The sequence below is a fragment of the Sinocyclocheilus anshuiensis genome, unplaced genomic scaffold, assembly GCF_001515605.1.
Source record: "Sinocyclocheilus anshuiensis isolate Anshui unplaced genomic scaffold, SAMN03320099.WGS_v1.1 scaffold477, whole genome shotgun sequence".
Lineage (NCBI taxonomy): Eukaryota > Metazoa > Chordata > Actinopteri > Cypriniformes > Cyprinidae > Sinocyclocheilus > Sinocyclocheilus anshuiensis.
In genome coordinates, this window is record NW_015536549.1 from 2,136,285 (window position 1) to 2,151,429 (window position 15,145).

Here is a 15,145-nt window from a genome sequence, read left to right on the forward strand (position 1 = left end):
AAAAAAAAAAAAAAAAAAAATCAATTTCAAGAAATGTTCAGACTATTCCATGATTTTTGTTCAAACTTTCTGATATTTCAAGGATTTCCACGATTGTAAAATATTTGTATAAAATAATGTATGCATGATGTTGATGGCTGGCTCTACCTGTGATATTATTTGTAATCCTACAGTCTCCTGAATCACAGCACTGACCCAGGCTGCAGTACCAAGCAGTCAGCATGCCAGTGTAGTACTGGGGAAACCCTGACCAAATGTCCCCAGTAGGCACTGAGAAGAGAAGCGTTACATAAACCTGCAGTGAGTTAAATTACAATTACAAACGCCATTTTTTTTTTTTTTGCCATTCTTTAAGGAGAGACTCGAAAAAGTTTATCCAAATCAACTTAAAATTCTTTTTTTTTTTTTTTTATTAACCATATTTCATTATTTATTAATAATCAATTCACAGATTATAATCATATAAGTTATACATTATTCTGTTTGAATTTTTAAAAACGCATTCATGAAAATATAATTTGCAGAAAAAATAAGGCGACACGTTGGTTATCCATTCCAATTTTACATTTTATGTAAAATATATATAGTCTGTTTATATTATAAACATTTTACTATAGCATATATTAAAATATATCTCTATATATATATATATATATATCTATATATCTATATATCTATATATACACACACACATACACACTATTCTATCTTTACCTTGTTGGGTCGCATCATCCTGGTGTGGTTGACAGTCTCCTTCCCAAATATTGCAATAGATGTAATTGAAATAATAGGTAGAAACATTTGAAATGCTGTCGAACTGGAAAAAATCCGCATCAGCCGAAACAGCCAGGAATGAGAGCAAGATTACGATTGAAAACATCGGTGCCGCCGGAAACATAGATCTCGCAAAGACTGTAACATTGAGCTAGTCTATTAGATGTAATAATTGTAGCGTCCATTCATATGTACATCCAAGACTCATCGAGTGCAGGCCGCATAAGCGCTCAATGCTCAGAACTGAAACCCGACGTCACGGTCTTCTTTGGAATAGCAGAATGAGCGGATAGAATAAACCGGTGTAGAAAATGGGCGAGGCTTAGCGCAGTAAACATGGGTCTGCTACATTTTTTTGCATCACCAAACCAATGGCTATTAAATTAGAACTACTAAAATTCATACATTAAATATCATCCGAGTCATTTAGATTTACCTTCATGTTGAAGTAGCACAGACGTTGTCATGTGGCAACAGCTCATTGACCAAGCGCAAAAAACTTTTATGCGAGGTAGAACTTACATAAGATATCACCGCTCCTGTAGACCCGATGTTAGCTACTTAACTGTAAATCTTTCAAAATCAGGCAAACTAAGTGTAAATGCTCCGTCCCATGAAGATGCTGCCATTCCAAATACTGAGAACGTGGCACTTACTATGGAAACCCATTTCCGACACAGAATTATGCTTCAGTAAATCTTAAATCAAATTAAACGCATGGAAAATGACAAAACGTCACGAGTCAACTTACAAGTCCTGTCGCGACTTAAATCAATTTTGAGCTGCAAGGGATATGTAAGAAATCGGCTTCCATAGCTTAGGTTTAATTAATCAGTGCTCAACTTTAAAGTATAAAAACAGGTCATATTGCATGCTACCAAATGCCTAAAAGGCCTGTTAGTCATTGATAAAGTCAATTAACCAACCCAGATACAATCATACATCAAACACCTTAACTTCAGACACACCTTTGATTTAACGGCTTTATTGAAGTAATGACACTTCACAAACTTGACAGTTGTAACAACATAGATGACCGCTTTGAAAAGGTCACTTAATTGCTCAAAAAGAGACCAGTGACTTCAAATCAGAAAACAAGAATCGAAGCTCTCTCTGGAACATCATTCAGAAGAGTCAGATGCAGGTAAAATCATTCTACAAGGGAAGAAAAACAAAAGAGACTTTAGAAGAGCACAAGTGCAAATATTAAGGTTAAAGTAGTGTCAAGTCAACCTCAGATATATGGAACGGTAAAAGGATATAATCAGCAGATTCATTTGGCAGAATCATGTCATCACAGGTTGTAAGAACTGAAAGAAAACATGGTCACAAACATACCATATGGTTTTTCCCAGAGCCATCCTGGATAATCTTGAGCTCCCTAAAAAGAGACCCATTGGTTAATTGGTCACAATCAACACGTTGCCCCAATCCAGGACCTGGGTTTAAGTCAAAGCCACATTGTGTGTTCAGGTCAAACATTTGGAAAGCATCACAAAACCCAACTACAAGACACTGGAAAGTCTGCAAACAAAAACCAACCTTAAACACACGCCCCATTCATATTCACATGGCACAAAGGAGCAGTCACCACCACACCTGTCAATAAGCACACACACCCACCTGTTAGAACAGAAAACATCCATGAGGACCAGGGTTTTAACATGTGACCTGATCAGCCAGAGCTAATATCCAACCTCCATGGCAAAAGTCAGTGGACACCAGATTCATCACAATGGTCAGAGCTACAGATTTACAACTACAAAAGGAATACAATACTTACAGTGACTGCCATCAGCACTGATCCCAACATCATGCTGTCCTAAGAGAGACAAAAGGATAAATTAAACTCACCATCCCGCTTTTAAGGAGTTAAACGCACAATTACATGGTCTTAAGTCAGAAAGTTTTAACATGTCCTCAAAAAGATCAGAGACCTGATTCAAACTCATCAGTTTGAGACCACCTTGGTACCAGTCACAACTAGGGATGTTCATTTTAACTGTATAACCGGTTAACCGACCGCAAGAATTTTGACCGATTAATACAATCAGTTAAACTATTAAAAGTCATTTAACTTTCAGTAATTTATCAATATTTAAAAAACGCTTTGCTGCATGGTTAATACGCTATGCGATTTAAAAAAAAAATAAAAAAAACCCCACACGAACTGCAGTCAGAAATATATGCCTAATGCCGACACCGTTTACAAACATTATAATAAACACTGTAAAAATTACTAGACTATTTTAGTTCCCCTCATTCAAGAAATCCTTTCAATTAACAGCATTTAGATAATTAAAAATAAGCTATAGCAATATAAACCAGCAAAAACAAATTTAGGCTAAGACGAAACTGAAACCAACGTTGGGTCTCTCATTCAACACAATCAAATGTTTCCGTATTCCCAATATTTGAATGTCGTTATTTATTATGTACTTCACTCGCGGTCCAATATCCACTTAAAACAAAATGACGTCACAGCGGTACTGTGGTAACACTTAACGGCACAGATCTTACTACATAGTTTTTTTTCCCCATATGTTTGACTGACTATTTTATTATGATAAAGAACAGGCTGCATTGTCAAGGTAGCAATGCTTAACTGTGCGTGCGGCACCGGAGCGAACACTTGAATTTTCCCTTCCAACAGTGGAAGCAACTACTCCTTTTAGTCAAAGATAATCAGAATTGTGAAAGATTCGCCTTTGTGTACATTCACAATAAAAACAAATTTGTGCTTTTATAAAATAAGCCTAAAGAAAAATAGGAAGCCGCTTTCTGCTGTCTGTTTCCTTTCACGCAGCACAAAATTGAACCGAAACGCTGCATACTAGGCTACTTGCACTCTCATTTTTTAAATTTTATTATTAAAGTAAAAATATTTCTCGTATAGGCCTATTCATTCTATCTATAAATAAAATCTGTTTGCTGCTTTTGGCACATGTAAAATTAATCCCCGGGGAACAAATTTTTATTTTTTTATTTTTTTTTAAACAGGTCAGACACTTATCCCTTCTAATTTAAAAAAAAAATCTTTTCGGTTAACAGTTAAAGGGTTAGTTCACCCAAAAATGAAAATTAGCTTGTTTTACTTAACCCCCCGAAGCTAATTTTCATTCGGTTTCCCTTTAACAGTCAGTTAACGAGCGTCAGTTAGGAAAAATAACCGAAATGAAGATCCCTAGTCACAACTCAAGTTAACTACTTACCCTGAAAAACAATCAGACGGCTGCTGATCTTTCCACAGCCAGAAATAGAGGGAAAGCTGCAACAAGATGGAGGAAACCAAAGTTAAACCACTGGCAAATTTTTTTTTAAATAAATAAATTTAGATTAAAACCTCAAGCTCACCAATCATGCTTGTACACCTGTAGAACTCATGCTGCAAAGAGAAACAAGTGTAAGAAAGCAATAACTAAATTACAGAAAGAGAACACCAGTGATGCATCAGCTAGGAGCGAAAGACAATGCTTGGCGTTCTTCATGGATTTTCTGCTGAACTATGCAGTCATCATTTGCATCATATAGATATAGCAATTTCAAACTCTCAAACTCACCAGATATGCCTGAATCCCTGCAGAAGTCGTGCTGCAAAGAGAAACAAGTGTAAGACAAAGCAACTACTAAGATATAGCAATAGAACACCAGTGATGCATCAGCTAGGAGCGAAAGACAATGCTTAGCGTTCTTCATGGATTTTCTGCTGAACTATGCAGTCATCACTTGCACCACAGAAATTTTAGTAAAAATCCTAAATTAATACCGTGCTCAGCTGAAGGCATCTTCACATCTCTTGTACCATCTTAAACCACCTGTAATAATGAAATGCTGTTAGTACAGAACAAAGGCAAAGAGGATAAGGTCTTAAACAAGCACTGTTTCAGTACACAGATGTCTTTCAGTCTAAATTCAGAGAGATTCCCATCGTTTTATAAAACGATCATCATAAACAGTGAATGACTGCAGCCTTGCAGGCACTTTTAAAAGCTTACCGTTCAATTCATCTGCACATGCTCCTAAGAATAAAAAAAAAAAAGGGGGGCAAATATTAACAAGAGCACACCTGCAACACCCACATGATATTCAAACACTGTGCATCAGATAAGAACTTGGTGGTTGCAGTTTCATCAACGTAAACTCAAGAGTAGCAAATAGATCATCATACACACTTATTTACATTAAAGCATGACACATAAAACAATATACCTTTCACACAGCGTTCCAGATTCACATTCCTGCAAGCAGTAAAAAGATAACTAGTTTAAATGGTAACAATAATAATAATAATAATAATAATAATAATAATAATAATAATAATAAATACAACCTTACAATGCCTCAGAAAAAAAAAAGTTATCAGAAATCACTCCTGTCCACTACTCTTATTTCTTTTATTCATCATAAGCAAAGTATTCAAAATGCATTTAAAACCAGACTTATGGTATATACCTGTTGTCACCCTTTATCAAAGGCCTCAAAGCATTAGACCTGGAAATAAAAATATAGAAATATTTAAAACTGAAGTTTACAAAGACTAGGCACGCGCACACAACCGTTTTACTTGTCAGAGATGTTGGCTCATCAAATACTCAGATGTCCCTACAAACATCACTTAAATCATCATACAAGTAAACAGAGGCCATTATAGGCATATGAACTAAACATGGACAAATTAAGTGTTAGTCAAGTAATTGACTTGTTAAATTTCTTCCATCTCCGAGAGAAAAAAAAAATAAATAAATACCGTGGACACTACTCTAGATCCACTCGATTCCTGCAAGCAAAAAAATAAATAAAGCGGATTATAACGCTGAAACGTCAATTACATCCTCAATTAAAAACTTCACAATGCCTCAGTGTAAAAATGTTCTCAGAAACCACTCCTGTCCACTGCTCTTATTTCTTCTTTTATTCATCACAAGCAAAGTATTCAAAATGCATTTAAAACCAGACTTATGGTATATACACCTGTTGTCACCCTTTATCTAAGGCCTCAAAGCATTACACCTGGAAATAAAAAATATAGAAATATTTAAAAAATGATTCGCTACAACACATACATACCACGTGGACCAATATTGAATTAAACGTTAATTGGTTTAGTCAATTTAATATTAAAACCTTTCACTCAAAACTTATTTAAAGCATATTAGCAAAGATAATTTAGTTACAATAAGCATATTAACGTTCAGTCGAGGCCTATAACACGTGGACCGCACTTCGAATTAGCGACTCCTTTTCCAGAATTTAAAGCAAAATAACAAAAAAAAAAACACAACTTCTTAAGGCAGTTACACAACAAACATCTACATTACAGAAAAACACCCAACATTATATTAAACTACTGCGATTAAACGAGTCAATGAATTACCTACATTCCCCATGAGCGCCGCAGACAAATGAGACCGAATGAACGCGTCGCTTTGGTTTATATACCGTTTCAGCGCAATGGTTTCTGGGAAATTCCTCTGCTTATATTAGTACACTGTAATGACACCAGGTGGCGCTGTGGTGCCTTTGCCTTCAGTGATACTGGCACATTGTGACGCTAATATTTACTCATTTAAATAGTCCAATAATGCCAGTGAGATGAGTGGCTCAATGTTCGCTAAATGGCTTATTCATCTAGTATAATCAGAAATAGTGGTTTCTGCAAATCACACCTTTTGATCAGTAATTGCTTTCAATAACGGAATAAGAATAAAGAATTTTGTAAAGACTGCATCCACAAAAAACTTTCTAGACGAAGAGATTTTTAGCAATGCATGAAAGTGATTTATAACCATTCTGTTTGTGTGCAAAACAAGTTTCCATTAGCACTTCTATATTGAGGACATTCACGTACGTTTTACTTACATACATTATATGTGTACATATACAATATCTCTTGGTAATGAAAGGTTATAGCAAACAAGATTTATTTTCAATGGAGTTATTGTGAAATAGTGTACTTTTTATACATCACTTTCCCACACATTTGACCAAAGAATTCCCACAATTTTTCATGATTTTCCCAGTCATTCATCATTTCTGAATAAGAATTTTTAAACACCAATTTATAGTTACTAGAAAAAGCAGAACATACCTAGAGAAAACATACATTAACTACGACTTTAGAAGTTAATTAATTCCCATTACTTTGAAAATCAAAATGCATCAAATCCCTGTAGTTCAAATGAAGAGAACACCTACAGCATCATTCAACTCTGGATGTTTGGAACAAGAAATTCACTCAACCTTCTCACACAAATTGGTCTCACTGAGATTTAATATTATACTTTGATACATGGAAATCTGGTACAATCAATTGTTGTCAGGCAAAGAAAATTTTTTTGGGATTGCTTCTGGAAAGCAATACTAGGCGAAAGTGAAATTTACTGCATAAGGCCTCCAATTCACTACAGAATATGAAGAGCAAGTGGCTTTTTAAAGTTGTAGCAGTAATAATGTTTTGCCAGTTTTGCTCCAACTGCATCTCAGAAAAAATGGATAATACAATTTGATTTTGCTTGTTGATAATGTTACACAATGTATAGACGTCATTCCAGGAGAAAACACTGACCTGAGTGACTCCATGCATCCACAGACTCTTACTTTTACTTTCAAGAGAATCAAATCTTTCCGATGCATGACTATATGAAACGTATATATTTATTTCGGATTAAAATGTGACATTTCACAGAAAGAGAGATTGCAGGGCAATTTGTGATAACGTTGCTTGACCACAGCAGGATAAGAACAGATTTGTCAAATGGTTTTATTGTGCACCTTTACGATTTCCTACTGGACAGTTCAATTTTATACTAAGTTGATAAATTATGTGGACAATTAAGCAGCAATGTATAAAAAAAAAAACAGCCTCCCCGAGGCTCTAGAGAGCATATCAAATCATTCCCAAAAAACAAAAAAACATAATTGGAATGGAATACAACCATGGCAAAGTTGTCTCAAATTTCAGCCCCGTCATGTAAATAGTAACTTTTGCTCATTGTGGCTTTCGGAGCATGAAACTGCATCCTCTTAAAAGACTCACGATGCAGTGGAACATAAAGGGAATGGTTGCCGTCATGTATGTATATTCAAACAGTTACTATTGCCCTAGAGAAAGAAGATAAAAGGAAAACAAGAATATATCATATCTTCTACATCAGGGGTGCCCAAACTCGGTCCCGGAGGGCCGGTGTCCTGAAGAGTTTGGCTCCAACCCCAGTTAAACACACCTGAACCAGCTAATCAAGCTCTTACTAGGCATACTAGAAACTTAAAGGCAGGTGTGTTGAGGCAAGTTGGAGCTAAACTCTGCAGGACACCGGCCCTCCAGGACCGAGTTTGGGCACCCCTGTTCTACATGTATATAAACAGCTGTAGCTAGCAGTATGTGAACCAAGTTCTCATTTTGTTTATTTTGTGGTTCCACCGTTAAGGCTTTTCGAACATTAAGATACAGCCTTCAATCATCAGCCCACTACTTCCCTGAGATACAGAACGCTGTAGTTTTCAGAGTTTGTTCGATAAAAACCCCTCAACCCCTCAGGAGTAGGAGAGAGAGAGAGAGAGAGAGAGACACATCCGCTGGGATCGTTCTTATTTTGCCGCTTGCTTGATTTGTGATGCTAAAGGGCTTCTGATCACGTCTTCTGTGTGTTCGTGGTGTTTTTTCTTGCTCAAAGGTTGATAGAGAGGTGGAAGTGTTGAACTAGTGAGCAGGGAGGTTTATTTTTTTATTTGTATAGATTAAGTTTGTGTTTTCTCCTTGTCATTCGTTCAAACTTCGAAAATGCAAAGCTGTAAGGGTTCATTCGTTAGTCATTCCAAGGCTGAATAAGAAAAATGGTTTGCGAGAGAGTTCTGTTTTCTAGACTCTGTGGTTTTGGAAACGGCCTCAGTGTCGTTGCGATGCTAGTCGCTTCAGGAGAGGCTTGTCGTAGACCCAGCATTCACCATCCTCATGAAACAGCTGCAGAGAAACAAAAGGCAGATCAGTTCATGTGAATCAAGATGCTCATCAAAGGTGTTTTACATTAAATTAATGCATGTTCTAATATCTCCAGAGAACCTTTCAGCAAAATAGCTCCTGCTAAAAACAAGACTGTAATGAGGCTACATCCTTATAATTTGAATAGAGCTCAGTGGTATGATTCAAGATGTGAACTGAATGTTCCTTTATGAAATATTTTGGCTAATATACATATGCTTTGAGTTGAACACATTTTACAATGTTTTTAAATCCATTGTCCAGAGTCAATAGAATCCATGCAATCAGGCAATAACATTTAAATCAAGACGGGCCTACCATGAGCTCAAAGGTTAAATGAGGGTATATGCTTCTAGAGTAAATACAGGTCTGTCTGATTCCAGAATTCAACACGAGTTGGTTGGTTTGGGTAAAAACTGAAGCATGTTTGGAGAAAATGAATTTGAAAAACTGTCAGGCACTGTTGGGCTCTTTAAACATCCAGCTATGTGCATCATGGGTAACGTTCAGTGTAAGAACATGCTGCTTAAAAGCAACAGGAACCAATTAAGGACCATTTATCAGAGTCATATTTCAATCTCATTATTTCTCACAGCACATTTCCCCTTCACATATGCTTGTGAGAAAGTAAAAACACTCACTCTCGTCTCCCATTGCATTTCCTTCTCCTTCCTTTCTCTTGCCTCCGCCCTCTGTTTCTCCTCCAGCCTGTGTTTGGCTTCCGTCGCAGCATCAATGTCCTTCAGTTTCAGGTTCGTTGTCACGTCCTTCCACAAACTGACAGCCAGACAGAAAAAATAACAGTGGTCTGCATCAGATCATCTCACAAAGGTACCCAAGCAGAAAAAAAAAAACATCACTTCAGCAGGTCCCCAGAGAAGCCGGCACAAAAATAACCAAGCATTTTGAAGATCAGCAAATAAGTCAGGTTCAAACAAAACTGAACTGGGAATTAAATACTGTGTGTTCCAAAAGTCCACTAGTCAAAATGCTTGTACTTGGAATTTTCCCATTGCAAATTATATTATCAGCTATAAGTTGAAGATTAATTAGAAAATTTATTTTTATTTGCTTTGTTCATCTTTTGCTTTGATAGCAACAACACTAGGGCTGTGAATCTTTGGGTAGACAGCGAATCGATTCGATTCACGATTCATAGGTTTTCGAGTCGATTCAAGAACGATTTTTGCAAATTCACAACGATTCTATTCGAGTCGATTCACAATTCGATAAACGATTCAATTCTGCATTCTTTAAGTGCATTCACAGGATTATTTAAATGCTTCCCCTAAATTCTTTAAATGATTTTTTTTTGTTTTTTTTGTTTACAAGGAATTCTTTTCTTATCGCTTACTTTGAATTTGCTATAAGAAATCAAATACACTGCTGGACAATAATAAATAATTTGAAATATATAATTTTATCCTAATGGCAATTTTATTATTGTTTTATATACTACAAACAATTATTTCCATTTTTTTGCACAGAATAAGGTAAAAAATATATACTTTATAGTTTCTGTAGGCTACTGTAATAAATTATATGTCAATTAGCACTGCATCATTCATAAATTGTATTTATTTATTTACTGTTTATTGTCTTAATGTTTCAGTTCATTCTGCTTTTTATACAGTTTAGCACAGATATAGGCACGTCTATGAGCGCGAGATCACTTCTCTTTCACCCGAAAACTTCTTTATCTCATTTTCATAAAATAAAATGCTATAGTATTTAACTTTTCCTCTCCATCGGCGAATGATGATTCTGAAAGAAAACGTGCCCGATGTCTGTTTACTAAAGCATTAGTAATAATTTAGGTTATCAGATAAACCTCGTGCTCTTATTTCAAGGTTGTTGTTAATGCTATGGTTATTTTAAGTTTCCTTCGTACATTCGGTTGAAGGACATTGTTAAAACACATTTATCATTCAATGGAACTGTGCGTATGCTTTAGACACTTAAATTTTTGCTCCGTCCATGCAATAAATGCGCAGCCTTCGACTGCTCAGGTAATGTCGTCGTCGGTATGACCGAGAGCCATTGAAAAACTACAGAAAAGCAAAACTAATTCACTTTAGCATTACTGGCCACGAGAACTAAGGAGAGATCACACATCAGCTGCTGAGCGCGAGCGCAATCCTGTGACAGTCACAGGCGGTAAATAGTGGAACGCGTGAAGGAGAGATGCGAGGCACCAACACTGTTCAAGGTCTCCATTAATTCGTGCTTGTAGTAATTTAATGTGTATATATTATGAAAGCATTGAATCGCTAAAGAAATCGCAATTCATTCGATTCTTAGCGTTTTAAATCGATTACTGTCCAAAACAGACGATTCACGATTCAACATCGAGAAAACGAGTGAATCGTTGCACCCCTAAACACTCAAGCTGCATGATTCAATGAGAATCTTGAGCCTTAATGGAAGCAAGAACATTTGACCATCTGTACAAATAATTTCACAAGATCAATGACACAAATGTATGAATCTGATTTGTGACCTAGTAGTAGAACAGAACCTGAAATATTTATTTTTAATTATACACAATGTAATAAAAAAAAATAAATAGCGAAATCCTAAAACTGTTATAAACTTTGTTCATACCCACATTTAATGGAAATTTCAACTGCAGATTTTCAATGTGGACTTTCCAAATCACTTTAAAAACCCTCCCAGATTAAATGGGAAAATAAGACTCATTCGGTAATACAAATTAGATTTAAGAACCTGAGGGATTAAACTTCATTCTTACAAACACAAAATTCAAATGGGTTTTTAAGGCTGGTTTCCCATGACTTGTCAAGGAGGCAAGTCCAAGATTAAAAAGTGTTTGAATCTGCACTGTAGCTTGAGAGAAAATGGACTTCGGAGATGTTTCACATTACGGCAAACCTGTTTCAGAGGCTCTATGAAGAAAACAACATTTAGAAAGCAGAGAGAAAAAAAAAAACTTGTCAGAAAACGCAGACCTACACACCTTCTGGATTCATACTCCAACTGGTCCTCCAATTTCCGCACCTTCTTCTTAACAATGCCAGTTTTCTTTGTGTCAATAAATAGTGCATTTTCCTGGGAGGAAAACAAATATGTTACTTCAAATGTATTCTTGAATGTACTTTCTTTTCTTGTTTTCTAGTGATCAAACTTACCCCCGTAGCCCACTTTGCATACATCACACCATTCCACTCTCCCTCTATGGAGCAGAATGACTTCTTATCACTGGGAGCACTAAAAAGGACAACATTATGAGGATTTTATTACATACTCTCATGTGACAGTAATCTTAACGCACTTGCATATACATTTCTTTGCATGAATTTACTGTAATAACGAAAGAAAACTCATCTCATGGATTAATGAAGTGACATTTATTTACTTAAAATCTTTTGACTCAAGTGCTGCTTTAAAAGTGATTTTTATGAATGAATTTATAGACAGTATCACTTTGACTTACAGTATCTCAGCAGTTATCCTGTGCTTCTTTCCTCCATAGAACGGTTTGGTGTGGAAAACTATATTGGCACTGTAGCCAGATTTGGAACAGGAAATATTGCACTCTCCACCCAGCTCAACCCATGGAACAGTGAGGATTGACCTATTGGGAGCACAGTGAGATGGATGAGACGCTCTGTCCACTTCCCCCTCTAGAAATCTAAACATCTAAAATACATCAGTGTGATAAAGTGATAAAACAGAACAATGCTTACCTCCCGTAGCCATTGGGAAAAGTAAGAATATAGTGCTCATCATATTCAAGACAAGACACACAACCTACGGTAGACAGGAGAGGACAATTAAGCACCGCAATAGCACTAATGTGTATTAATCACCACTTAACAACGTCCTTGATTACCTTGACCAATATTATGGACACCAATAGACATTCCAAGGAACTTCGATTTGGTCCAGATGTGGGCGTTGAACTGGATTTTCTTGCTGAAACACTCAGCATAAAACGCAGATACTGCAGAAGGACAAAGGTGACAGAATATGTCCATTTACCCAAAAATCACAACAGATTATTGCATTAACATTATAAAATGTAAATGAGTTTAATAAATAAAATCACTAATTAAACAACTGGAATTATTTGACTTTTGACTGTTTATTTTAAACAAGTTTAATAAATAAATTACTAATTAAACAAATAATTATTTTACTTTTCAGTACCAGCAACAGATAATTGAGGTCATTTCTGGTAACTTTGGTAAGGTCCACCCAATTGGCCCAATGGTGGCTGAAGGTTTCCTGCGTGTTCTGTCTTTTCGGTGTGCAAAGTAATTTAATTTCAATTAAATTCTAATCTGACTCCATTTTATTATGACCTTGAATTTAGGTTAAAATGCAAATTTCTTTTTTTTATTTATCCATTCTGTTTGTCAATTTCTAAATATTATTCTGACACTTGATTATTTTAGTTAACTCTTTGCTCTTATTGTGCTCGTTCATCCAGATTCTCATGTCTCTCAGAGATCTCGCACCGGCTGTTAGTGGACCATGGTTATTAGACAGAGGTAACGGCCACCCCTATGCTTGCTCATTCTAAAAGTACTTATGTTAAGTCCCTATAGATCTGTACACACTTGAATAAAGCAACATTATCTCTAGTCAGAGGTCACGACCACTACTATGATATAAGCCAAACAACATTACTTTCTCTGATAGTAGCTTTGGTTTGGTCGTGCCATGGTTTCACATGTACACTTAGCTAGAGTAACATTACAGTAAACAAGAGGTTAGGCCCACCCTATTTAGGTTGGTCAAACAACATGCAGTTGACCTAAATGGAAATTCCCTTTTAGCCCTTACATTCTAAGTACACTTGAACTAATACCAAGTGTTAGCCAGATCATTGAAGATCCAGTTGGTGTGCCCTATGCTCCATCTCAACTAGATTTTAGTCCGTTACTAACCTGACGCAAAAATGCGGTAACAGGATACAACGTAATCTACTACAGTCAATAATCTCACAGTAAACAGAATCAATTCAAATGTAACAATTTATTATCAGTCAGGTAAATATGTATTATGCCAATTACATAGATCTCAAATCAAATCAATACAAGACATCAAATTCTCAAAGATAAATCTAAGAGTAAAAGATGCATACCTGACTTCAAAAAATACATAGTATGGAGTGTATATACACATACTCCACACTACGAGCTCATCTGACTACAGAAGCCCTGATCTTCTTGCAACATTTCCTTAAGTACTCAGACCAAGACAAACATCCCCCAAATGGAGACAGGATCTAACAATTGGAATGTGCATTGATCAAGTCCTAGACGTGGAAAGTTTACACCTTGTGGGGACAGATGGTAATTTGCATGAAAGACACTGGGAAATGGCACACCCTCAACAGTAAACACATATTTCTAAACTCGTAGGATCTGTATTTCCTTTTAGTCTACTTCTTGTAAGACTGAGACCATTGTACCAGTCGCCCGGAGATAATTCAAATGATGATAAAATTATATGATGTTTTTGACCATTCTGAGTGAGCTGAGTGAAAGAAAGGATGGGTGAGATGAAGGAAGTGGATGAAAAGGATAGGGGAGAAAGGGGTTTGAGGTTCTTCAAGTCTAACACTTGTAAATTGGATCCATTTTCTTCTACTGGTGGTTATGATAAATTAAATTAGTTAGGCATACTCAGGGATAAAGTTAGTAACTAGTTAGTTGAGCACTTACTAGGAGGGTGGTGAGAAACCTGCTCTGCCACAAATGACACACTGTTTTTGCTACTCCACGGCAATGGCCCATCTGATACAGACTCCTAGAAAGACAGACAGTGAGTGATGGATAAGAAAAATGATAATACATGGAGTGGCAACAAATAAATCTGTTATAGAAGATACTGCAAACTTTGGCTTTTTTAGACCTTCAAACCTACACTCACAGAAGAAGCAGGATCCTCTGTTTCGGGCAGGTCCCAGTGACAGAAGAACACCTCACCCAGAATGGGGTTGTAGGGCTTCTTGGCCACAGATCCTTTCCGACCAGCGTGAAAGGCTGAGAGGTACCACTTTACCACCTGCACCATGCGGTCCCTTGGATCCTGCTGCTCCGCAATACTGCAAAATGTGCCAATCACGAGTTCATTAAAATGAACTGTTTGAACAAATCAACTTAGAATGAATCACACTTCTATTTCATAGAGCAAAGATATCCTAGCAGAGCATGTTTGATTATTTCCTCAGCTCATTTGGTTGCAAAGCTGCATGAGATATATAATAAAATAGCAATGCAATATTCTGTCAACAGTTAATTACTAGAACAGTACATTGGAAACAGCTCAGCTACTGTCTGGCTACTCCGAAATGTAGTCAAGTTAGTAGCATTGCTACTTTTAAATTCATCAGTTATTACAGTGCTGCTGTAATCAGACTTA

General features: G+C 36.4%; 2 protein-coding genes and 1 long non-coding RNA gene across 13 annotated transcripts in view; all 3 read right to left on the bottom strand.

Moving 5' to 3' along the window:
- The window catches only part of LOC107699619 (torsin-1A-like), a 4,362-nt gene extending 3,083 nt beyond the window's left edge, over positions 1–1,279 (bottom strand). The window contains exons 1-2 of the mRNA XM_016500940.1: positions 715–1,279; positions 148–270 (exon numbers count right to left, since the gene is read on the bottom strand). Of these exons, the coding sequence (XP_016356426.1) occupies positions 148–270; positions 715–898 (307 nt within the window). The 5' untranslated portion in view covers positions 899–1,279. The remainder of the gene's footprint in view (positions 1–147; positions 271–714) is intronic.
- A 464-nt stretch (positions 1,280–1,743) lies between these two features.
- Positions 1,744–6,204, bottom strand: LOC107699629 (uncharacterized). Of its 8 annotated transcripts, none has more exons than XR_001635482.1 (14): positions 6,153–6,176; positions 5,746–5,784; positions 5,522–5,551; positions 5,227–5,265; positions 4,984–5,012; positions 4,770–4,793; positions 4,541–4,589; positions 4,335–4,365; positions 4,129–4,159; positions 3,987–4,042; positions 2,558–2,596; positions 2,317–2,397; positions 2,113–2,213; positions 1,744–1,929 (listed from the first exon to the last, which is right to left on the bottom strand). It is a non-coding gene; the product is annotated as an uncharacterized LOC107699629 (long non-coding RNA). The 8 variants fall into 8 exon arrangements; XR_001635484.1 differs by having other exon boundaries at positions 6,149–6,173; XR_001635480.1 differs by lacking the exon at positions 5,746–5,784 and having other exon boundaries at positions 2,113–2,155; positions 2,317–2,373; positions 6,153–6,204.
- Positions 6,205–8,125: 1,921 nt separating this feature from the next.
- The window catches only part of LOC107699596 (oxysterol-binding protein-related protein 9-like), a 28,173-nt gene continuing 21,153 nt past the window's right edge, over positions 8,126–15,145 (bottom strand). For 3 of the 4 annotated variants that reach the window (XM_016500922.1, XM_016500908.1, XM_016500931.1), the window contains 9 exons: positions 14,648–14,828; positions 14,446–14,530; positions 12,606–12,716; positions 12,460–12,523; positions 12,207–12,347; positions 11,902–11,980; positions 11,730–11,821; positions 9,394–9,529; positions 8,126–8,734 (listed from right to left, as the gene is read on the bottom strand). In XM_016500922.1, coding sequence (XP_016356408.1) covers positions 8,660–8,734; positions 9,394–9,529; positions 11,730–11,821; positions 11,902–11,980; positions 12,207–12,347; positions 12,460–12,523; positions 12,606–12,716; positions 14,446–14,530; positions 14,648–14,828 — 964 coding nt within the window. In that variant the 3' untranslated portion in view covers positions 8,126–8,659. The remainder of the gene's footprint in view (positions 8,735–9,393; positions 9,530–11,729; positions 11,822–11,901; positions 11,981–12,206; positions 12,348–12,459; positions 12,524–12,605; positions 12,717–14,445; positions 14,531–14,647; positions 14,829–15,145) is intronic. The other variant, XM_016500915.1, reaches the window with a different exon arrangement.